A 25,415-nucleotide genomic window follows, 5' to 3' on the forward strand; every position below is an offset into this window, starting at 1 on the left:
AATACTGTGCTCTGCACGCAGTAAGTGCTCAATAAATACGATTGAATGAAAGAATAAATGAATGAAAGAGTTTGACTCACAATAGACCCCATTAAAAATTTCGGTTAGTTCACCCAACAAAATTACCAATGTCCAGACGGTCCCTAGTTTTGGTTGTATTTAGCTCATCGAAATATGTGTTATTTAGTTCTGCCTAGTCTCTCAATCCTTTTCAGTCTCCCTTTGCTGGTTTTGCCTATTTCATTTAGGATTAAGGGGTAGTGCTGATGTATTTGTCATTGATGAGTAAATGGATTTATTTGCTGAGCACCGATCATCAGTGCCCACTTTCTCTGTCTCGTAATTGGTGCAGGTTTTTTTGTTAAAATTGTCTTCATTCATACAGTGACGATAAAGCTATGTGCAACAAATCCCTTATGTATAATCTGTTGGGTAAATGTCTGGCAGAGAGGATTGGGAGTGTTAACTATGCAACTTACATGAGTGTGCTTAGTATTGTTTTCGTTTTTAAAAAAGATCTGTGATTATGCTAAGTCTTTCATGAATTGGCCAAATCATTTAATGCACATAATTATATTTCTGTGTTGGTACAAGTAACATAAAGGAATTCAGCTAATGAATAGGGAGTTTGTTTACATGAAGTTAATTTTCATGATTCTTTTTTTCCCCAAGACTTAATGCCTTTCCGTGAAATCTTAGTCATCTGTTGTTTTTAGGATTAAACCCTCTCAGGCTTTTGGTCCTGATTCCCTTCCCTGGGAATTAAGTTAATTGTTCCCATTTGGGAAGCGTGTGGAGTCTTTCAGGCCATTAGGGCCCATTTAGAAAAGTACGTCTTGGGAGGCACCCTATGAAATCCTAATGACCTGAAGGGATATTTCCTTGCGTGATCAGGAAGGGGGAGTGGCATACAGTATTAGCAATGGGCACAAGATAGTGTAACCCCCAAAACTGGGTGTGACAGATGGGCTCACGAAAATTTAGGGGGTTTGTAGATTCCGTCCAGGCCTGAAAAATGCCAATTTGTGCCCCATGTTCTCTGCATCGTACAGAAACAGCGGGCCGTTGGCTTTAAGGTTCTCCCCTAACTCCCTTCCTATTTCCTCTGTGCTATCTTCACTCCCTTCTGCCCAGCTTATACTCTTTCCCCCTTCTTGAACGTATTAAAATTTGAGAGACGAGAGACGAGGGAAGCAGTGTGGCCTGAAAGAGTACAGGCCTAGAGCAAACTGCATTCATTTTTTCAGTCATATTTATTGAGCTCTTACTGTGTGCAAAGCACTGTATTCTGCTCTTGGGAGAGTACGATTTAATAACAAACAGACCCATTCCTGCCCACAACGAGCTCACGGTGTAGAGGGGGAGATGGACATCACTATAAATAAATAGATAAATAAACTACTACTGGCAATAGGAATCAACATCGGAAGCTTGAAGAGTTACCTTCCTATGCCTTTCAGGTCCTCTGCATCGTACAGAAACAGCGGGCCGTTGGCTTTAAGGTTCTCCCCTAACTCCCTCCCTATTTCCTCTCTGCTATCTTCACTCCCTTCTGCCCAGCTTATACTCTTTCCCCCTTCTTGAATGTATTAAAATTTGAGAGACGAGAGACGAGGGAAGCAGTGTGGCCTGAAAGAGTACAGGCCTGGAGCGAACTTCATTCATTTTTTCAGTCATATTTATTGAGCTCTTACTGTGTGCAAAGCACTGTACTCTGCTCTTGGGAGAGTAGGATATAATAACAAACAGACCCATTCCTGCCCACAACGAGCTCACAGTCTAGAGGGGAAGATGGACATCAATATAAATAAATAGACTACTACTGGCAATAGGAATCAACATCGGAAGGTTGAAGAGTTACAGTCTTACGCCTTTCAGGTCCTCTGCATCGTACAGAAACAGCGGGCCGTTGGCTTTAAGGTTCTCCCCTAACTCCCTCCCTATTTCCTCTGTGCTATCTTCACTCCCTTCTGCCCAGCTTATACTCTTTCCCCCTTCTTGAATGTATTAAAGTTTGAGAGATGAGACACTAAAGATGAGACACTACCCGCTGCCGGGTAGTCTCTAGATGTTGCCAACTTGTACTTCCCAAGCGCTTAGTACAGTGCTCTGCACACAGTAAGCGCTCAATAAATACGATTGAATGAATGAATGAATGTCAATCTTGCCTCCCTCAAAAACAGAGGGCGGCTGAAGGAGGGAGAGGCAGCCATCTCCCTCAGAAGCAGCTTGGCTCAGTGGAAAGAGCCCGGGCTTTGGAGTCAGAGGTCATGGGTTCGAGTCCTGACTCCGGCACATGTCTGCTGTGTGACCTTGGGTAAGTCACTTAAATTCTGTGGGCCTCAGTTACCTCATCTGTAAAATGGGGATTAAGACTGTGAGCCCCCCGTGAGACAACCTGATCACCTTGTATGCCCCCCAGTGCTTAGAACAGTGCTTTGCACATAGTAAGCGCATAACAAATGCCATCATTATTATTATCTCCACTTTTGGAATGGTAATAATAATAATAATAATAATGTTGGTATTTGTTAAGCATTTACTGTGTGCAAAGCACTGTTCTAAGTGCTGGGGTAGATACAAGGTAATTCATTCAATCGTATTTATTGAGCGTTTCCTGTGTGCAGAGCACTGTACTAAGTGCTTGGGAAGTACAAGTTGGCAACATATAGAGACAGTCCCTACCCATCAGCGGGCTCACAGTCTAGAAGGTAATCAGGTTGTCCCACGTGGGGCTCACAGTCTTCATCCCCATTTTACAGATGGGGGAACTGAGGCCCAGAGAAGTGAAGTGACTTGCCCAAACTCACACAGCTGACAAGTGGCGGAGGCGGGATTTGAACCCACGACCTCTGACGCCAAAACTCGTGCTCTTTCCACTGAGCCACGCTGCTTCCCCTAGAGGAAAGTAGAAAGTTATGTCCTCCCCCTGACTTTCCCATCCCTTAGACAGAACCCCCATCCTCCCTGTCTCACAAACCCGTAACATTGACATTATCCCCGACTCATCTCTCTCATTCAGCCCACGTAGTCAATCTGTCACCAGATCCAGGAGGTTCTGCCTTCACAAAATCACTAAAATCCACCCTTTCCTCTCCATCCAAACTGCTGCCACTTTAATCCAAGTATGTATCCTATCCCGCCTTGATAACCAGATCAGACTAATTGCTGACCTCCCTGCCTCCTGTCTCTCCCCGACTTCAGTCCATATTTTACTCTGCTGCCTGGATTTTTTTTTTTTAATTCAGTCCACGTTTCCCCACTCCTCAGGAACTTCCAGTGGCTGCCCCTCCACTTCCATAGTCCCCTCACCAATGTCCTTTCTCTGGCCTGGAACTTCCACCCCCTTCATATCTGACATATAATAATAATAATGGCATTTATTAAGCACTTACTATGTGCAAAGCACTGTTCTAAGTGCTGGGGAGGTTACAGGGTGATCAGGTTGTCCCATGGTGGGCTCACAGTCTTCATCCCCATTTTACAGATGAGGTAACTGAGGCCCAGAGAAGTGAAGTGACTTGCCCAAAGTCGCACAGCTGACAATTGGTGGAGCTGGGATTTGAACCCCTGACCTCTGACTCCAAAGCCCGGGCTCTTTCCAGTGAGCCACGCTGCTTCTGATGTGATTCCTTTGGCTTTCTCTTCTCCCTCCTGAGAAGGGGCTAGTTGGAATGCCCCCTAAAGAGGCTAGAAAGACACGTTGGACTGATCCTTTTTTCCCTTCATAGACCCACCCTTTCTTTTTTTTTATATAATGGCATTTATTAAGCGCTTACTATGTGCAAAGCACTGTTCTAAGCGCTGGGGAGGTTACCAGGTGATCAGGTTGTCCCACGGGGGGCTCACAGTCTTCCTCCCCATTTTACACATGAGGGAACTGAGGCCCAGAGAAGTGAAGTGACGTGCCCAAAGTCACACAGCTGACAATTCGTGGAGTCGGAATTTGAACCCATGACCTCTTACTCCAAAGCCCGCGCTCTTTCCACTGAGCCACGCTGCTTCTCTTTCTTTCTTCTTTCTTTCTTCTCTTTCTCCTTTCTTCTTTCTTGCTGCTTTCTTCATGCGTAATTTGTCATAACTTTGAATTCAGTCGTGACTGTCTATAACCATGTAAATCAGTCAATCAATCGTATTTATCGAGCACTTACTGTGTGCAGAGCACTGTACTAAGCGCTTGGGAGTACAAGCTGGCAACATATAGAGACAGTCCCTACCCAACAGTGGGCTCACAGTCTAGAAGGGGGAGACAGAGAACAAAACCAAACATACTAACAAAATAAAATAAATAGAATAGATAGGTACAAGTAAAATAAATAAATAAATAGAGTAATAAATATGTACAAATAAATATGTACAAATATGTACAAAATAGAGTTCATTCATTCAGTCGTATTTATTGAGCGCCTACTGTGCGCAGAGCACTGTACTACAGAATTCCTCTCCTTTATGTCTGAATGGCTGAGCTCAAACCATTACCACCTGCCTTAAAAACTACCCAAGCAGGTCACACCTTTCAATCAATCGATCGTATTCATCGAGCGCTTACTGTATGCAGAGCACTGTACTAAATGCTCAGGAGAGGGTTTACTGCAGTCTGAACCAGTTCATCTGAATGGCAAGAGGCCAGAAGAATACAAGGTTGTGTTTTCAGGGGCGCAAAGAACAACTGTAACACACCTGGGGATGTAACCTCATTGTCAGCAGCATCGTCATCAAATAATAATAATAATGGTGGTATTTGTTAAGCGCTTACTATGTGCCCAGCACCGTTGTAAGCTCTGGGGTAGATATGCAAGGTAATCAGGTTGTCCCACCTGGGGCTCACAGTGTTAATCCCCGTTTGACAGATGAGGGAACTGAGGCCCAAGGCCACACACCAGACGAGTGGCGGAGTCAGGATTAGAACCCACGACCTCTGACTCCCAAACCGGTCCTCTTTCCACCGAGCCACGCTGCTCCGCGGCCAACTCAACCCTTCTTCTAGTTCTCTCGGAGGTTTTGCGGCCGTTTGTCTCTGGAAGTCACCTCCGCTTTGAAGCCATTCAGAGCTCTTCTTTGTCAGGGGACCAGATCCACAGGTAAAATCAGCCCAGAAACTTCAAGAGGATCAATCAATCAATTAATCAGTCGTATTTATTGAGTGCTTACTGTGTGCAGAGCACTGCACTAAGCGCTTGGGAAGTACAAGCCGGCAACATATAGAGACAGTCCCTACCCAACAGCGGGCTCACAGTCTAGAAGGGGGAGACAGAGAACAAAACCAAACATACTAACAAAATAAAATGAATAGAATAGATAGGTACAAGTAAAATAAATAAATAAATAGAGTAATAGGTAAAATAAATAAATAAATAGAGTAGTTGAGTGCTTACTGTGTGCAGAGCACCGTACTAAGCGCTTGGGAAGTACAAGCTGGCAACATATAGAGACAGTCCCTACCCAACAGCGGGCTCACAGTCTAGAAGGGGGAGACAGAGAACAAAACGAAACATACTAACAAAATAAAATAAATAGAATAGATAGGTACAAGTAAAATAAATAAATAGAGTAATAAGTAAATAATTAATAAGACAGAGAACAAAACCAAACATACTAACAAAATAAAATAAATAGAATAGATAGGTACAAGTAAAATAAATAGAGTAATAAGTAAATAATTAATGACAGAGAACAAAACCGAACATACTAACAAAGTAAAATAAGTAGACTAGATAGGTACAAGTAAAATAAATAGAGTAATAAGTAAAATAAATAAATAAATAGAGTAATAGTAAAATAAATAAAGGATGTAAGCATCCCGGACCAAACAGTAAAATGATGGATGTTCGAACATTTTCGGTGGAACGAAGGGAGAGTTGGAAACATAGGTTGAAAGTTAACAGCGGAAAATAAATTAGGGACGGGGGTTTTGGCAGGCGAAACGCAGGTCTGGCAGTTAGGATAAAGAGGATAAACAGGGAAGGAAGAGGAAACGGAGTTGTCTCGGAAAGAACTGCCAACTGAGTCCTCGGAGGTGGAAAGGGAGATGGAGGCTCCGAGCCATGGGAGCCAAAGAGAAGAAAGTCGTTTTATGTTAAAGACACTGGGTAGATGAAAAGTCTGTTCTCTGTTTGGGTCTGTATACGTTAGAAAGCCAGACGAGCTTATTGAAATCTTTCCACGTGGGTGTTTCCATTAATACCGATGGTGAAACAAACCTCACCTATAAACAAATGTCACTGGCTCCGCATTTGAAGCCTTTCAAGCAGCTGCTGGGATTTTGTTCTCACGGTGGTGTAATTCTCGCGTGGCGGCCGCCGAAAGTTGTAGTGGTGAGATCTTCTGGATCTTCGCTCTGACATGACAGTAGTCAACAGCTGGGTTTCCCCGTCGTACGTGCCCCGGCAGGTTGAGTTGGCAGGGCGGGACATTTTTTAAAAGGATACTGACTGTGAGGAAAGAGTGCTCCTTCTCTTTGCCCCTGCGGCCTGACTCCTCTCTCCCTCCCGTAACCCTAATAATAACTTCCCGGAAGAATTGTGCAGTGGTGTGAATCGTCCTCCTCATTGCTGTCAATATTTCAGCCTTGCCTTACTTCCTCATGAATATTGGGTCCCGGCCAGATTCGGTTTTAGTCTCCGTTTTGCCGAGGATTCACTCATTTATTGAGCACTTACCTATGTGCAGAGCCCTGTACTGAGCTCTTGCAAAGTACAATTCAGCAGCAAATAGAGGCAGTTCCTGCCCACAACGGGCTCACAGTCTGGAAGAGGGGAGACAGACGTCAACACAAGCAAACAGGCGTCAGTGGCATCATTGTAAATAAATAGAATTACAGATAGATACACATCATTAATAAAAATAAATAGAGTTGTAATACGGATATATGTACACAAGTGGTTTAGGGCAGGGAGGGGGGTCGGAGCGAGTCGGGGCAGTGGGGAGGGGGAGAAGAGGAAAAGGGGGGCTTAGTCTAATCCAGAATACTTACTAGGCGTGTCCTGGTGGGAAAAGCATGGGCCTGAAGAGGGGAAGCAGCGTGGCTCAGTGGAAAGAGCTTTGGAGTCAGAGGTCATGGGTTCAAATTCCGACTCCGCCACTTGTCAGCTGTGTGACTTTGGGCAAGTCACTTCACCTCTCTGTGCCTCAGCTCATCTGGAAAATGGGGATTAAGACTGTGACCCCCCCGTGGGACAACCTGATCACCCTGTAACCTCCCTAGTGCTTAGAACAGTGCTTTGCACATAGTAAGCGCTTAATAATCAGGCCTTCCCAAACTGAGCCCCCTCCTTCCTCTCCCCCCCTCTCCATTTCCCCCGCCATACCTCCTTCCCTTCCCCACAGCACCTGTATATATGTTTGTATGTATTTATTACTCTATTTATTTTGCTTGTACATATTTATTCTATTTATTTTATTCTGTTAATATGTTTTGTTTTGTTGTCTGTCTCCCCCTTCTAGACTGTGAGCCCACTGTTGGGTAGGGACCGTCTCTATACGTTGCCAACTTGGACTTCCCAAGAGCTTAGTACAGTGCTCTGCACACAGTAAGCGCTCAATAAATATGATTGAATGAATGAATGAATAAATGCCATCCACCTTGTACTTCCCAAGTGCTTAGTACAGTGCTCTGCATACAGTAAGCGCTCAATAAATGCAATTGAATGAATGAATGAATGAATGATTATTATTATTATTATCTGGGTTCTGATCCCGACTCCACCACTTGTCTGCTGTGTGACCTTGGGCAAGTCACTTCTTTGTGCCTCAGTTTCCTCATCTATTCAATGGGGATTCAATGCCTGTTCTCCCTTCTACTGGAAGAGGGGCAAGTCACTTAACTTCTCTGTGCCTCAGTTCCCTCATCTGTAAAATGGGGATTAAGACGGTGAGCCCCCTGTGGGACAACCTGATCACCTTCTAACCTCCCCAGCACTTAGAACAGTGCTTTGCACATAGTAAGCACTTAGCAAATACCAACATTATTATTATTATTTGCACATAGTAAGCGCTTAATAAATGCCATCATTATCATTATTATTATTACTTAGAATGTGAGGCCCATGTGGGACAGGGACTATGTTTGACTTGATTAACTTTTATGTACTCCAGCATTTAGAACAGGGCCTGACATGTAGTAAATGCTTAACATTTGAAGAATAATAATAATGAAGAGCAGGATGGGGTAGGGGAAAGACCATGGGTTTGACAGTCAGAGGACCTTGGTTCTGCCAGTTGTCTGCCAGGTGACCTTGGGCTAATAATAATAATAATAATAATAATAATAATGGTATGTGTTAAGCGCTTACTATGTGCAAAGCACTGTTCTAAGCGCTGGGGAGGTTACAAGGTGATCAGGTTGTCCCACGCGGGGCTCACAATCTTAATCCCCATTTTACAGATGAGCTAACTGAGGCGCAGAGAAGTTAAGTGACTTGCCCAAAGCCACACAGCTGACAAGCGGCAAAGCTGGGATTCGAACCCATGACCAATCAGTGGTATTTATTGAACGCTTACCGTGTACAAAGCACTGTGATAAGTGTTTGGGAGAGTACAGTACAACAGTGTCGGTAGACACGTTCCCTGCCCACAAGGAGTTTACAGTTTAGAGGTATTTCTCTGTGCCCTAGTTTATTCCACTGGAGAATCAATCAATCAATCATATTTATTGAGCGCTTACTGTGTTAGAGCACTGTACTAAGCGCTTGGGAAGTACAAATATGGGGATTCAATAACTGTTCTCCCTCCTATATACGGTGAGAACCCCATGTGGGACAGGGACTATGTCCAACTTGATTAACTTGTATCTACCCCAGCACTTAGAACAGTGCTTGACACATAGTAAGCACATAACAGATATTATAATTATTATTAATTTTTAATTTGAGGAGCTGAAATGATATCACTTGAATATGCCATTAGGATTAATTGTCTCTGTGAAGGAGATTATGGATACTGGTTGTCAAATTTCACCACGAATTTAGACAAGCCAAAAGAAATATGAAGTTGTGAGGAATAATAGCAGTATCTGTCAAGCTCTTACTCTGTGCCAAGCGCTGTGCTAAACGTTGAGCTAGAGACCAGATTATCAGGTCTGTCACAGTCCCTGTCCCACATGGGGCTCACCACCTAAATGGGTGGGAGAACAGGAATCGAATCCCCATTTTACAGATGAGGAAACCGAGGTCCAGGGAATTTAAATGACTTGCCCAAGTTGACACGGCGGGCAAGTGGCGGAGCCGGGATTAGAACCCGCATCTTCTGTCTCGCCGATGTGTGTTGTGTAATTCAAAGGACAGGTGCAAATGTTTTTCAGGACCGTTTAGGATATGGCTCTCTCTCCTCTCCAATTTCCCCCGTGCATTAAAAAAAAAAAAAGGATTGTAAATGAAAGCTCATGTTTTTAATAGGCTGGAAAATTAGCTGTCGCAATTCTGAAGAAATAAAAGCTAGAAAATTACCACAGTCATTGCTTCTACTCTTTTCTTCTTAAAATTTTTTAAAGTCCGGTGCTTCTTAGACCACACACACTTGGATATGCATTTGTTTTGATTTGCTGGTGACCAAAAAAAGAAAGAGAGAAGAGGCAGAGGTATTAAAGATTAGTTTTCCGTCATTCTTGGACCTCTCTGATGTGGATGAGAGGATCTTTTGGTCTACTTAAATGTCCAGGATTGAGAAACTCCAAGTAGGGAAGCCTCCTGAGAAACTTGATTTAGTTGATTTCCTTTCATGCAAAGGAATCTAGCCGGCTATCCCGGGCCGCTTAGTTGTCAGAGATTTGAGCCGTCCGTTTGTAGTTGATTTTCTTAATCTCGGGACAGATTGCTGGAGATTTGAGCCGGTGTGTCGTTTCAGCACAGATTTCTCTTCTCTCTCCGCCCCCTGCCCTTTATTTTTCCAGCCTCCTCTCTCTGGGGACATATCGTCACTTCGGAGTTCTCCCCTCGGTTGCTTTGATCTTTGGCACCTTGGTGAAACGGGATAGTAATGCATCTCACCGCCGTCGGTTCTGATTGCCGAGTGCATTAGTACCGTGAGCGGCTCTTTGAGTCGTCAGTGCCTTTGGAGGGGTTGCTCCGAGGCTTGGCCCTTATAGGAGTGGCTGTTTGAAGTACGGATATTTCAAGCTCAAGCTCATCTAGAATTTCAGCGTTTCAGGAGCAGCGGTCAGCGTGCCTGAAGCAGCTGTCTGGCTAGTCACTGTTGTGGACGAAAGTAGTAAATGCAAAATAAATATGCGTATTCATTCATTCAGTCAATCGTATTTATTGAGTGCTTACTGTGTGCAGAGCACCGTACTAAGCGCTTTGGAGAGTACAATATAAGGTATAGGGTTTACCTGCTCTCACGTAAGTTTTAAGAACATTTGCTTCCTTGGCTTCTCTTTACTTTTATTTCTATCTTCGCTGCTGATGCCTTTTTGTGGTACCAGTGCGGATTAGTTACTGATACTGACTTGAGAATAATATAGCACAGGTTCACCGTGGACAGAGACGGAGCCCCGTCTTTTCTTTTGTACTTCCCCAAGTGCTTAGTGGAGTGACTTGCTCTTGAAATACTCATACTTCTTAGGTAGCTAATACACCGCTTGACTACAGAATCTACGATTCAGACAAAATCCAGTTCCCCTCACAGATCACCTTCCGGGAGCATTGTTTGTTCCACACCTCTCCTCTCCCCCAAACTCTCCCAGTCGACTTCAAGCTTCCCACCTTCTGACCCCATCTTACCTTTCGCCCCTCTCCTCCTGCACTTCCTCAACTCGCTGCCTTCATTCCTCCCAAGCCAGACTTCCCCCTGAACCTCACTCCCCGGCCTGCCCCTGGGAGACCGTTCACAGGACGAAAATCCGGATGGACCACACGGAGCCGAAAGCCGTGACGGTTGGGCACTTTCAACATTGCCGTTTACAGACCACCCTCAATATCGAGTGGCAAGACGATCCCCGAACCATCAAGTCTTTTTCCTCTCCTCCTCCCCATCCCCCCTGCCCTACCTCCTTCCCCTCCCCACAGCACCTGTAGATATGTTTATACAGATTTATTACTCTATTTTACTTGTACATATTTACTATTCTATGTATTTTGTTAATGATGTGCATTTAACTTTAATTCTATTTGTTCTGACGACTTAACACCTGTCTACACGTTTTGTTTTGTTGTCTGTCTCCCCCTTCTAGACCGCGAGCCTGTTGTTGGGTAGGGACCGTCCCTAAAAGTTGCCGGCTTATACTTCCCAAGCACTTAGTACAGTGCTCCGCACACAGTAAGCGCTCAATAAATACGACTGAATGAATGAATGGATGAATCCAGTCCTGGAACGCGGTCAGTCGCCTAGCATCAAAGCTATGCTCACCTTAACCCAGCTACAGTGGGTGAGACATGTAAGGAGGAGGAGGGACAAACAGCTGCCGGGTGGAGAGCTGAAGTTGGGAAACCCGAAAGGAAGTAGGGCAGAGGAAATGCTTTAAGGACACGGTAAATCAAAGGCTCCGGCAGTGCCGCATCTCCTCCGAAAACTGGAAGTCAGTGGCTGAGGATAGACCAGCGTGGAGCTCTGCCATGAAGGAAGGAGAAGCTCTCTTCGAGCGGAAGTTTCATCAGGAACGATAGCCAAGATGGTAAAAGGGAGGTCAACACCAAGAGCTGCCAACTTTAAACAGAACAGCGCAAGAAGCAGCCTTTTGGCATCCACAGGGTAGCCAGGATACAGGTCCCTTATTGGCCTCTTCAGGCCCCTACACGCTCACAGGAGGTGAACCTCACAATGGCAACGTCTCCTTTAAATACAAAGGACAACTACATACCTCGTTTTTGACACTTCTGCTTCCCTCCCCTTTCATTCATTCATTCACTCAATCGTATTTATTGAACGCTTACTGTGTGCAGAGCACTGTACTAAGCGCTTGGAAAGTACAAATCGGCAACATATAGAGACAGTCCCTACCCAACAGTGGGCTCACAGTAAGTGCTTAACAAATACCATTATGGGGAAAAAAAATGTCTCTCTAAAAATCCCACCTTCTCCATCAAGACTTTTCAATTTAGTCTCCTGGCATTTGGAGCCTTATCTTCCCTGCAGCCAGCATTAGCCACTATGAACTTTATTTACACTCTCCTTAGGTCTCATGTATCTACATATATACACAAGTACGCACACTTAATTTTTGACCTCTGTGTGGTAAATCCTTATGTTTGTCTTCTCAGAGTGTAAGTTCCTTGTGAGCAGGGAATCTGTCAATTCATTCCTTCAGTCAGCCGTGTTTACTGAGCGCTGGCTGTGGGCAGAACACTGTACTAAACGCTTGGGAGAGTACAATACAATAATAAACACATTCCGTGCCCACAGTGAGCTTATAGTCTAGCCCAGTCTGTCAGTTATTCAATATTTCCCAATTATCTGTAACGCACTTTCAGTTGGAACTCTATGTCTTAGGCATAAAGCACTTGACAGGCGGGATGAGGAACCTAGTAACTGATATGTCGGTGTCAGGATGGCCGAGTGGTCTAAGGCGCCAGACTCAAGTTAACACTTCCTCTAGTTGAGGAGGCGTGGGTTTGAATCCCACTTCTGACTCCTGTATATATGTATATATGTTTGTACATATTCATTTATTTATTTATTTTACTTGTACACATCTATTCTATTGATTTTATTTTGTTAATACATTTGGTTTTGTTGTCTGTCTCCCCCTTCTAGACTGGGAGCCCACTGTTGGGTAGGGACTGTCTCTAGATGTTGCCAACTTGTACTTCCCAAGCGCTTAGTACAGTGCTCTGCACACAGTAAGCGCTCAATAAATACGATTGATGGATTGATTGATATTTGACTGTTCACACCATAAATAATTCAAGTACTGTTTTGGAGCACGTCGGCTGGGGAAACTGTGCTGAATGACCATTTCTACTCACATACCTGACATTGATAATAATTATAGTATTTGGTAAGTGCTTACTATGTGCCAGGCATTGTATTAAGCGACTGTTAAGCGCTTACTATGTGCCTGAATGCCAGGCTTGTGTTAATAGTTGTTGTTGCTTCGTAACCTTGTTGTCTGTCACTGGGTTTATGCAGCTTTTATACGAAATACATCCCTCTTGATGTAAAAAAAAGACTTACGTTCTCTGACCAGGGTATAGAATTCCCAAAACCAATGCAACGACTGAGAAAATGAAGCTGAATATATCTTCATATCAGGGCTCAAATCCTTCCAAGTCCAATCATTTTCGCCCCTATTTAGGCACCGGTAGGCCATATTAACTCAATTAAGTAAATTAGTTCATATGTGGACCCGAGCCTGAAATTAATCAGAAGAGATGTAAAATCAGAGAAAGTAATCATTTTTGTTATTAGGCATTCTGTTGTATTGTACTCTCCCGAGTGCTTAGTGTAGTGCTCTGCACACAGTAGGTGCTCAATAAATACCATTGATTGATTGATTGAGTCAGAATAGTGATGCTCCCTACCACTTGATATGTCGTCAATGTGACCTTGTTAAGAAGGATTAAAGTGGAGTGGTAGAAAATTTCATTAGGTGAGATTTAATGCAAACATGTTTGTTTATAGGCTTTAGTTTATTTTCTTTGTGCACTTGGTGTGACAATACAGCCATGCTTACTTCTTATGCTTAGAGAAGCAGTGTGGCTCAGTGGAAAGAGCACGGGCTTTGGAGTCAGAGGTCATGGGTTCAAATCCTGGCTCCGCCAATTGTCAGCTGTGTGGCTTTGGGCAAGTCGCTTCACTTCTCTGTGCCTCAGTTCCCTCATCTGTAAAATGGAGATTACGACTGTGAGCCCCCCATGGGACAACCTAATCACCTTCTAACCTCCCCAGTGCTTAGAACAGTGCTTTGCACATAGTAAGTGCTTAATAAATGCCATTATTATTATTATTATTCTCCCAGCTGTATATCACGCTTGGATTATGTAGGATTTGAGAGAGAATTTTTTGAATGAGTGATTCACAGTTTTCTCAAAGATTTCTATTTTGGACCTTTCAGTTCTTTATTTTTTCGGATTCCTACACATGCCCGTTGCCAGTGAAAGGACCAAAGGCATTATCTTAAGTCTATCCATGGTATTTATTGGGCACTTTGGGTGTGCAGGGTACTGTACTAAACGTTTGGGAGAGTACAGTTCAACAGAATTGGGAAATGCATTCCCTCCCCATAAGAAGCTCACAGCCTGGAGGGGAAGACAGACATTAAAATAAATTATTGATATGTAGATAAGAGCTATGGGGCTGCTAGTGGGGGAAATATCAAATGCTTAAAGGGAACAGACCCAAGTGCCTAGGCTGTGCAGAACAGAGAGGTAATTGGGGAAGGCCTCTTGGAGGAGTTAGGATTTTTGTAAGGTTTTGAAGATAGGGAGAATGGTGGATTGTTGTATATAATAATAATAATAATAATAATAATAATAATAATAATAATGGTATTTGTTAAGCACTTACTATGTGCAAAGCACTGTTCTAAGTGCTCAGTACAGTGCTCTGCACACAGTAAGCGCTCAATAAATACGATTGAGTGAATGAATACAAGGTGATCATGTCCCACAGGGGGCTCATAGTCTTAATCCCCATATTACAGATGAGGGAACTGAGGCCCAGAGAATTGAAGTGACTTGCCCAAAGTCACACAGCTGACAAGTGGCGGAGCTGGAATTTGAACCCATGGCCTCTGACTCCAAAGCTGAGAAGCAGCGTGGCTCAGTGGAAAGAGCCCAGGCTTTGGAGTCAGAGGTCATGGGTTCAAATCCCGGCTCCGCCACTTGTCAGCTGTGTGACTTTGGGCAAGTCACTTCACTTCTCTGGGCCTCAGTTCCCTCATCTGGAAAATGGGGATTAAGACCATGAGCCCCCCATGGGACAACCTGATCACCTTGTAACCTCTCCAGAGCTTAGAACGGTGCTTTGCACATAGTAAGCGCTTAATAAATGCCATCAAAAAAAAAAAACTTCAAAGAGTGAGTTGGCGTTAGAGTGGGTTGTAGAAGGAAATCAGCTAGGTAAGGTAGGTTAGGGCAAGCTAATTGAGCGCTTTAAAGGAATTTCTGTTTGTTGCAGAGGTGGATGGGTAGCCCATGGAGGTTCTTGAGGAGTGGCAAGATGCGGACTGAATTCTTTTTAGTAAAATGATCCAGGCACAGGGTGTAATGATCCAGAGAAGCAACATGGCTCAGTGGAAAGAGCCCAGGCTTTGGAGTCAGAGGTCATGGGTTCAAACCCCGGCTCCGCCAATTGTCAGCTGTGTGACTTTGGACAGGTCACGTAACTTCTCTGTGCCTCAGTTCGCTCATCTGTAAAATGGGGATTAATACTGTGAGCCCCCCGTGGGACAACCTGATCGCCTTGTAACCTCCCTAGCGCTTAGAACGGTGCTTTGCACATAGTAAGCACTTAATAAATGCCATTATTATTATTATTAATAGATTGAATTGGCTGGAGTGGGGAGAGACGGGAGGCAGGAAAGTCAGCAAGGGGGCTGAGGCAGTAGTCAAGGTGGGATATGGTAAGGGCTTGGATCACTTAGATGCGGACAAACCAGACAAGAAAATGGTCTGAAAGCGTTGTATTTCCTGTGAGAGTTATATTTCGTGAAGGTCTTTCAGGGTCTAGTCTAGACCCCCAGACATTAAATGGCACAAGTTGTGAAGTGCACTTTGTGGTGAATGTTCACGTAACGCCAATTCCAGACCAACTTTATTGAGGAAATACGTTGTCCATAAAAAATTATGGCCCTGGCTCCCTTTTGTTCGTGACTTAGTGAGATACTGGAATATTTCTAAATATTTTGGGCCTCGTACAATTAAACCATCTATCACAGACATTGAGTGGTAGAAGCTATTTGGTTTAAAACAAAAATTTGGGGGCAGACTTTCTGTTATCGAATTGCTGGTGTTAGGTTTTTGACGTGTTTTGTTGCTTTTTATTTCTCTCGCCAGTGTAAAAACCAAATTCAAGAAATTGAAAGTCACCGCCATTACATTTTTGGAATCCCTACCTATATGCTGAACTTTAGAAGATGGAATTCTGAATGAGAAATGTCAGTCTTTTGTTTTCCGGTAAATACTGGAGATAGTTCTTTTGTCCCCCGTCATTGAACCACGGTTTTCCAGTTAATTTGAATTTTGGGCGATCACAGGCCCAAACTGTCACTCCTGGGCTTGGGGCTGGGAGTCAGAGATCTGGGTTTGAATCCCACTTCTGCCACTTACCTGTTGGGTGACCTTGGGTAAGTCACTTAAGTTCCCATCACCTCAGTTTCCTCATCTGCAAAATGAGGATTCAGTGCCTGTTCTTCCTCCTCCTTGCACTGTGAGACCTGATTATCTTGCATCTGCCCCAGTGCATGGAACATTTTAGTGCTTATTTATTATCAATGCCTGTATCCCCCGTTAGACTCTAAACTCTCTGTGGACAGGGACCATCTCTGCCAACTCTGCTATATTATACTCTCCCAAGTGCTTAGTAGATAGTAGTAAGTACATATACACAGTACTAAGCACTTACCCTGCACATAGTAAGCCCTCAATAATAATAATAATGGCATTTATTAAGTACTTACTATGTGCAAGGCACTGTTCTAAGCACTGGGGAGATTACAAGGTGATCACGTTGTCCCACGTGGGGCCCACAGTCTTAATCCCCATTTGAGAGACGAGGTCACTGAGGCACAGAGAAGTGAAGTGACTTGCCCAAAGTCACCCAGCTGACAAGTGGCGGAGCCGGGATTTGAACCCATAACCTCCGACTCCAAAGCCCGTGCTCGTTCCACTGAGCCACGCTGCTTCTCAATAAGTACATTTGAGTGACATATAGTAAATACTTAACAAATTCCCCAACTATTATTATTAATATTATTGTGACGTAGCTCTCTGAACATATATTATGGCAACAAACATAGAAAGGTGCCAGGAGAAGAGGAATAAGGCTATTCTGTCTTTTATAAATCCGAAGTCAGCATTATATTCCAATTCTCTCCATTGTCGTTTTATCCAGAAATTTTTTCTTAGGGAACCATTCACTGAAATTATCACTTTCCCAGCTTGCCATTGGGGCAGTATTAATTTATGACTGATTCAGTAGACATGCTGCAGTTTTCAGAGATTTATGGACTCACCTTGTTATTCTTTGCTGTTTTCATGGCCCTATAAAATGAAGGGCTGGAAAATTGTTTTAAAGAATAGGCAGAACATCCAGCCCTGCCAGAACCTAAGTTTCCACTCCGTGTTTTAGCAAGAGTTTTGTTTGGCGAGTAGGGAGATTTGCCCATCAATAGGAGCTCTTTTCGGTAGAGGAGGCTGGGATTCAGGAGAAATGGTATGTGTGCCCGCCCCCGTACGTGGGTTTTCCTCAGTATCCGATTTTTTAAGAATGCAATTTGCAATTTTTAGGAGAATTGGGTGTGTAGGGAACTGATTCCAGTTTTTCTCTGCAAGGAAGTCTGTCACTTAATGTGTTTGAGAGTGTGTGTGTGTGTGTGTGTGTGTATAAATATTTATACATTTGTAGTAAATAACCAATGTATAAATTTAGAGAAGCAGCATGGTGCTTGGATAGAGCTACATGGATAGAGCATGGGCCTGGAAGTGAGACTAGTCATGGGTTCTAATCCTGGCTCCACCACACTTTCATTCATTCATTCAGTTGTATTTATTGAGCGCTTACAGTGTGCAGAGCACTGTACTAAGCGCTTGGGAAGTACAAGTTGGCAACAGATAGAGACAATCCCTACCCAACAGCAGGCTCACAGTCTAGAAGGGGGGAGACTACAAAACAAGTAGGTGTCAATAGCATCAAAAGTAGATAATAATAATAACAATAATAATGGCATTTGTTAAGCGCTTACTATATGCAAAGCACTGTTCTAAGCGCTGGGGGGGATACAAGGTGATCAGGTTGTCCCACGGGCGGGCTCACAGTCTGAATCCCCATTTTACAGATGAGGTAACTGAGGCTCAGAGAAGTTAAGTGACTTGCCCAAGGTCACACAGCAGACATGTGGCGGAGCTGGGATTAGATTAGATTAGAACCCATGACCTCTGACTCCCAAGCCTGGGCTCTTTCCACTGGACCACGCTGCTTCTCAATAGAATTATATTATTTAAGAATTAAGAATTATATTATTGCTTTTTAATAGAACACTTGTCTACCGTGTGACCTTGGGCAAGTCACCTAACGTCTCTGTGCTTATTTATCGGGGCGATGGGGAAGGGAGGAGGAGCAGAGGAGAAGTGGGGCTCAGTCTGGGAAGGCCTCCTGGAGGAGGTGAGCTCTCAGTAGGGCTTTGAAGGGAGGAAGAGAGCTAGCTTGGCGGATGTGCGGAGGGAGGGCATTCCGGGCCAGGGGGAGGACGTGGGCCGGGGGTCGATGGCGGGACAGGTGAGAACGAGGCACGGTGAGGAGGTTAGCGGCGGCAGAGGAGCGGAGGGTGCGGGCTGGGCTGCAGAAGGAGAGAAGGGAGGTGAGGTAGGAGGGGGCGAGGTGATGGACAGCCTTGAAGCCCAGAGTGAGGAGTTTTTGCTTCATGCGAAAGTTGATAGGCAACCACTGGAGATTTTTGAGGAGGGGAGTGACATGCCCAAAGCATTTCTGTACAAAGATAATCTGGGCAGCAGAGTGCAGTAGACTGAACCCTCTCCACTAAGGGTTCCTCCTGATTAATGACGGTAATGATGGTAGTTGTCAAGCGCTTTCTATGTGCCAAGCACCATTCTAAGCGCTGAGGTAGATACAAGGTCATCAGGTTGGCCACAGTCCCTGTCCCACAAGAGGCTCAGCGCAGTGCTTGGCGTGTAGTATAAGTCGTTCAGTTTAGAAGACACCACCGATGGAGAAGTTCAGCGGGTGTAGCTGAAAAAGCCAATATGGGATCCCGAGTCAGCGGCCACATTGTGCACATAAAAAGATTATTCTATATGTTGATGTTCTTAATGTAGACTGTAAGCTCGTTATAGGCAGGGAAAGTGTCCGCTAATTCTGCTGTATTGTACTTTCCCACATAATAATAATAATGATGGCATTTATTAAGCGCTTTCTATGTGCAAAACACTGTTCAAAGCGCTGGGGAGGTTACAAGGTGATCAGGGTGTCCTATGTGGGGCTCACAGTCTTCATCCTCATTTTACCGATGAGGTAACTGAGGCCCAGAGAAGTGAAATGACTTGCCCAATAATATTAATGGTATTTGTTAAGCGCTTACCATGTGCCAAGCACTGTTCTGAGGTAGATACAAGGTAATCAGGTTGTCCCACTTGGGACTCACAGTCTTAATCCCCATTATACCTACGAGATAACTGAGGCCCAGAGAAGTGAAGTGACTTGCCCAAAGTGACACAGCTGACAAGTGCTAGAGCCGGGATTAGAACCCACGACCTCTGACTCCCAAGCCCGGGCTCTTTCCACTAAGCCAGGCTGCTTCTTGAGGAAGCGCTCAGTAAGTACCACTGATTAATAGATGCTTGCGGCTCCTGGCACTGTTTTCTTTTTTCTTCTTTTCTTTTTTTTGGCCTCATCTTTCTTTCCACAGGAAGCTTTTGCTCATGGAGAGTGACTCCCTTCAGACTGGTGTGGTGATGAGACATACCAGCAATCATTACCAGGATTAGAAATTATTATTATTATTATTATTATTATTATTATTATGATGATGATGATGTAAGCTCAGAGACTGCCTCTGATCTAGAACTTGTTGACAGTCGTGTCTTGCCCTTCGATCTTGAGTCTGGCCCGAAAGTGAAGCCGGGGGTTATTGTTTAAGGAGCCAGATGAGGTGACTGTTTACCGTTTGGGTCTCACAACCCCTGAGGAGAAGGCTGGACAATACTACAGCCCCGAAGATCTTTAGTTCATTCATTCATTCATTCATTCATTCATTCAATCGTATTTATTGAGCGCTTACTGTGCGCAGAGCACTGTACTAAGCTCTTGGGAAGTACAAGTTGGCAGCATACAGAGACGGTCCCTACCCAACAGCGGGGAAGGGGGAGACAGACAACAAAACTAAAACATATTAACCAAATAAAATAAATAGAATTAAGCGCTTACTATGTGCAAAGCACTGTTCTAAGCGCCGGGGAGTGAGTCTGGAGGGTGACGAGACCCCCGTGGAACAACCTGATCACCTTGTCACCTCCCCAGCGCTTAGAACAGTGCTTTGCACATAGTAAGCGCTTAATAAATGCCATTATTATTATTATTATTTATAAGTAGGTTTAAATAAATGTGTGTAGGAAAGTTAAATATTGCTAGTCTGATATTCAGTTTTATTTTAAAGTATTGATTTTGTCCATCTTGACCTGCAGCAGGAAACCTGGGCTCATTGGAATTTTTGTCTCAGTTGATGATTGTCTTTCTGTTCTTCACAGTCATCAGATCAAGTCGCTCCAGTATAGCAGCACGGGGGATGTCATTCTTGTCGTGTCTGGGAATTCTCAAGCCAAAGTGATCGACAGAGATGGCTTTCCAGTCATGGAATGTGTGAAAGGAGACCAGTACATTGTGGACATGGCCAACACCAAGGTAAACACGAGGATGGTGATTGCGGACCCAACAAAAGTGCTAAACTTTTAAGCTCAATTTCTTTTAATGGAAGCAAGAGTATTTTTTCTCCACCATTAACGGAAATGATAGACTCGAGAATGGTTGGGAAGGGAAGAGCTTTGATAATGTGTGGTTTTTTTTAAGCAAATAATTTTGGTTCTGAGGTATTTGTTCATTTTCCTTTCCCCACTTTGTTGTCGCTTAAAACCTCAATTACCTAATTTTGTCTGTAATATTACAGTTGGTAACACAAAAGGTATTAATGAAACTTGGCTGGGATGGTTCTGCAGTCAGACGTTTGTGAATCATTTTTTCCCAGAGCGTGGCTTCATTTAAAGCAGTGAGCAGCAGTCAATCAGTCAGAGGTATGAAATGAGCTGTTATTGTGTGCCGAGCACTGTACTAAGTGTTTGGGAGAGTACAGTGAAAATGGTAGACACAAACTCTGTCCACAAAGCGCTTCCAATCTAGTGGGTCACCAGGCATTCATTCATTCATTCATTTAATCGTATTTATTGAGCGCTTACTGTGTGCAGAGCATGTACTAAGAACTTGGGAAGTACAAGTTGGCAACATATAGAGACGGTCCCTACCCAACAACGGGCTCGCAGTCTAGAAGGGGGAGACACACAACAATCAATCAGTCAATCAATCGTATTTATTGAGCGCTTACTGTGTGCAGAGCACTGTACTAAGCGCTTGGGAAGTACAAGTTGGCAACACATAGAGACAGTCCCTACCCAACAGTGGGCTCACAGTCTAGATGGGGGAGACAGAGAACAAAACCAATAAATATGTACAGATATATATACATATATACAGGTGCTGTGGGGAAGAGAAGGAGGTAAGATGGGGGGGATGGAGAGGGGGATGAGGGGGAGAGGAAAGAAGGGGCTCAGTGTGGGAAGGCCTCCTGGAGGAGGTGAGCTCTCAGTAGGGCTTTGAAGGGAGGAAGAGAGCTAGTTTGGCGGATGTGCGGAGGGAGGGCATTCCGGGCCAGGGGGATGACGTGGGCCGGGCGTCGATGGCAGGACAGGCGAGAACAAGGTACGGTGAGGAGATTAGCAGCAGAGGAGCGGGCAGAAGCCTTCCCTCTTTTTAAATAGTAATAATTATAATAAGAACGATAATGATGGTATTTGTTAAGCACTTACTATATGCCAGGCACTGTACTAAGCACTGGGGTAGATTAAGCTAATCAGGTTGGACACAGTCCGTGTCCCACGTGGAACTCATAGTCTTAATCCTCATTTTACGGAGGAGATAAACAGAGGCCCAGGGAAGTGAAGTGATTTGCTCAAGGTCACCCAGCAGACAAGTAGCAGAGCTGGGACTAGAACCCAGGTCCTTCTGACTCCCAGGGCTGTGATCTATCCGCTAGGCCATGCTGCTTTATTGTCTTGTTTTGCTAGAGCGTCCTTGCTGTTTATTTATAAAAGTCAGATATTTATTTCTGAATCAGATGTTCTCCCAGTGTCATCGCCCAGTCTGCCTCTTGACATTCCCCGAGTCTTTGGGAAAAACAGCTCGTCAACTGATTGCTGAGCTCCAGGCACATTAAGGAACCTCCGTCTCCCGCAGCCAGCCGGGGTGGGAAGACTTTCTGCTTCACTTGTCTTATGCCGCCGAGTCAGCATCAGTCGTATTTATTGAGCGCTTACTGTGTGCAGAGCACTGTACTAAGCGCTTGGGAAGTACAAGTTGGCAACATATAGAGACGGTCCCTACCCAACAGTGGGCTCACAGTCTAAAAGTCGTCTCCGATCCATAGGTACGCCATGGACGCGGCTCTTCCAGAACGCCCCGCTTCCACCTGCAATCGTTCTGGTAGTGTAGCCATAGCGTTTTCTTGTAATAGTAAGGAAGTGGCTTTCTAATGCCTCCTTTTGTGCAGTAAACTTGAGTCTCTACACTCGACTCTCTCCCGTGCTGCTGCTGCCCAGCACGAGTGAGTTTTGCCTCGTAGTAGGTGGCCTTCCACTCGCTAGCCACTGCCCAAGCTAGGAATGGAGTGGACAGGCCTCTGCTTGACTCTTCCTCCCATTGTTGAGACTGTAGAGGACTGGAGCCCACTGTTGGGTAGGGACCGTCTCTATATGTTGCCAACTTGTACTTCCCAAGCGCTTAGTACAGTGCTCTGCACACAGTAAGCGCTCAATAAATACGATTGAATGAATGAATGAATGGAAACTGTCCAGGTGCGACCCTGAGAGAGGTTCTGCTTCACTTAACCTATCCTATAAGCCCATTCTTTTAGACTGTGAGCCCACTGTTGGGTAGGGACCGTCTCTATATGTTGCCAACTTGTACTTCCCAAGCGGTTAGTACAGTGCTCTGCACACAGTAAGCGCTCAATAAATACGATTGAATGAATGAATGGAAACTGTCCAGGTGCGACCCTGAGAGAGGTTCTGCTTCACTTAACCTATCCTATAAGCCCATTCTTTTAGACTGTGAGCCCACTGTTGGGTAGGGACTGTCTCTATTTGTTGCCAACTTGTACTTCCCAAGCGCTTAGTACAGTGCTCTGCACACAGTAAGCGCTCAATAAATACGATTGAATGAATGAATGAATGGAAACTGTCCAGGTGCGACCCTGAAAGAGGTTCTGCTTCACTTAACCTATCCTATAAGCCCATTCTTTTAGACTGTGAGCCCACTGTTGGGTAGGGACTGTCTCTATATGTTGCCAATTTGTACTCCCCAAGCGCTTAGTACAGTGCTCTGCACACAGTAAGCACTCAATAAATACGATTGGTGATGATGATGATTCTTTCCCTTTGGGATAGCAACAAGCTGTCTCAGAGCAGGTCCAATTTTTCTAGGGTCTTTCCTTTGCCGTAATTTCTTCTGCATCCCAGGCATCTCCGTAAGTGAAAGAAGTAGAAGAAATGACGATCATGAGAATCAGTCAATCAATCAATCAATTGTATTTATTGAGCGCTTACTGTGTGCAGAGCACTGTACTAAGCGCTTGGGAAGTACAAGTTGGCAACATATAGAGACAGTCCCTACCCAACAGTGGGCTCAGCAGCATGGCCTAGTGAATAGAGCATGGGTCTGGGAATCAGAAGGACCTGAGTTCTAATTCTGGCTCTGTGACTAATCTGCCATTTGCCCTTGGGCAACTCACTTACCTTCTGTGTGCCTCTGTTGCCACATCTGTAAAATGGGGATTAGTAATAATAATAATAATAATAATAATAATTGGCATTTGTTAAGCGCTTACTATGTGCTAAGCACTGTTCTAAGCGCTTGGGAGGGTACAGGGTGATCAGGTTGTCCCACGTGGGGCTCACAGTCTTCATCCCCATTTTACAGATGAGGTAACTGAGGCCCAGAGAAGTTAAGTGACTTGCCCAAGATCACACAGCAGACATGTGGCGGAGGCGGGATTCGAACCCGTGACCTCTGACTCCAAAGCCCGGGCTCTTTCCACTGAGCCATGCTGAAGCCCCATGTGGGACATGGACAGTGTCCAACCTGATTAGCTTGCATCTACCCCAGCGCTTAGTACAATATGTCACACATAGGAAGCATGTAAGAACTAGCATTAAAAAAACTCAAAAGAAAATTTTCAGCTAATTACCAACACATCCACTACAGTATCCCCCCTGAACTAGATTAGAACTGATACCACCTTAAATGTTTCTGCCTTTATCTACTTTACCCATAGGAAAATACTTAAATACCTAATTAGCCATTTATGTAGTGAGGAAAGGTTGCTGTTATCTTAGTTGCAGATTTTTGCTTGAGAGAAGGGGACTTGAAATTGAAGCATGATTTTTCACAGGCGGCAGACTCGGAGGCAAATCTTTTAAACTCAAGTCTCTTTTTCGATTCCAAGAACTATTCGTTACTCTCCTGTGTATGAACTGCAAAATGCAGGGAATTAGGCATTAAAAACAAATTATCTGCCCTTTTAACATTTGAAAAGCACTGCTTTTGAATGTGAGTAGACTTTCCTAGTTATGATGTTGAGTGTGTCAATTCATGGATTTTGTTACACCGTGGGATAGTTGATTTTGTATAGGAAAAAACAAAGTGAAGTCGTGGTAAGCAGGGAATGTGTCTGCCAACTCTGTTATAGGGTACTTTCTCAAGCGCTTAGTAATAATAATAGTGTTGGTATTTGTTAAGTGCTATGTGCCAAGCACTGTTCTAAGCGCTGGGGTAGATACAAAATAATCAGGTTGTCCCCCGTGGGGCTCACAGTCTTCATCCCCATTTTACAGATGAGGGAACTGAGACCTAGAGAAGTGAAGTGACTTGCCCAAAGTCACACAGCTGACAAGTGGTACAGTGCTCTGCCCAAAGAATACCTCCGATTGACTGATTGATTGCTGGGGAGAGATTGCTTTCTTGGCCCTTTTAATTATTTGCCTTTGTCAGAAGGTGCTTTATCCACAAAGGCGTATATATCGTTTTGGGATGCTTAGTGCTATAGTGGATCAGAGCTAGATCAGTTAGGAGATGCATTCGTTTTCAAATGGCAATGAGCTGTTTCTGCAGAGAAGCAGTGTGGCTCAGTGGAAAAGAGCCCGGGCTTTGGAGTCAGAGGTCCTAGGTTCAAATCCCGGCTCCGCCAATTGTCAGCTGTGTGACTTTGGGCAAGTCACTTCACTTCTCTGGGCCTCAGTTCCCTCATCTGTAAAATGGGGATGAAGACTGTGAGCCCACCGTGGGCCAACATGATCACCTGGTAACCTTCCCAACGCTTTGAACAGTGCTTTGCACATAGTAAGTGCTTAATAAATGCCATCATTATTATTATTATGCATAGGCTGGACCCAATCTACCACCTGCTTTTACAGTGCTTAGAACAGTGCTTTGCACATAGTAAGCGCTTAATAAATGCCATCATTACTATTATTATTATTTGGGACTTT

The 25,415-nt window shown here is 44.4% G+C and overlaps 1 protein-coding gene across 1 annotated transcript in view; it reads left to right on the forward strand.

Annotated features, from left to right (window-relative positions):
- The window catches only part of WDR70 (WD repeat domain 70), a 462,347-nt gene that overhangs the window by 137,425 nt on the left and 299,507 nt on the right, over nt 1-25,415 (forward strand). Inside the window, 1 exon segment of the mRNA XM_038743389.1 lies at nt 20,352-20,505. Coding sequence (XP_038599317.1) covers nt 20,352-20,505 — 154 coding nt within the window.

This window comes from Tachyglossus aculeatus, chromosome 3, assembly GCF_015852505.1.
Source record: "Tachyglossus aculeatus isolate mTacAcu1 chromosome 3, mTacAcu1.pri, whole genome shotgun sequence".
In the NCBI taxonomy this organism is placed as follows: domain Eukaryota; kingdom Metazoa; phylum Chordata; class Mammalia; order Monotremata; family Tachyglossidae; genus Tachyglossus; species Tachyglossus aculeatus.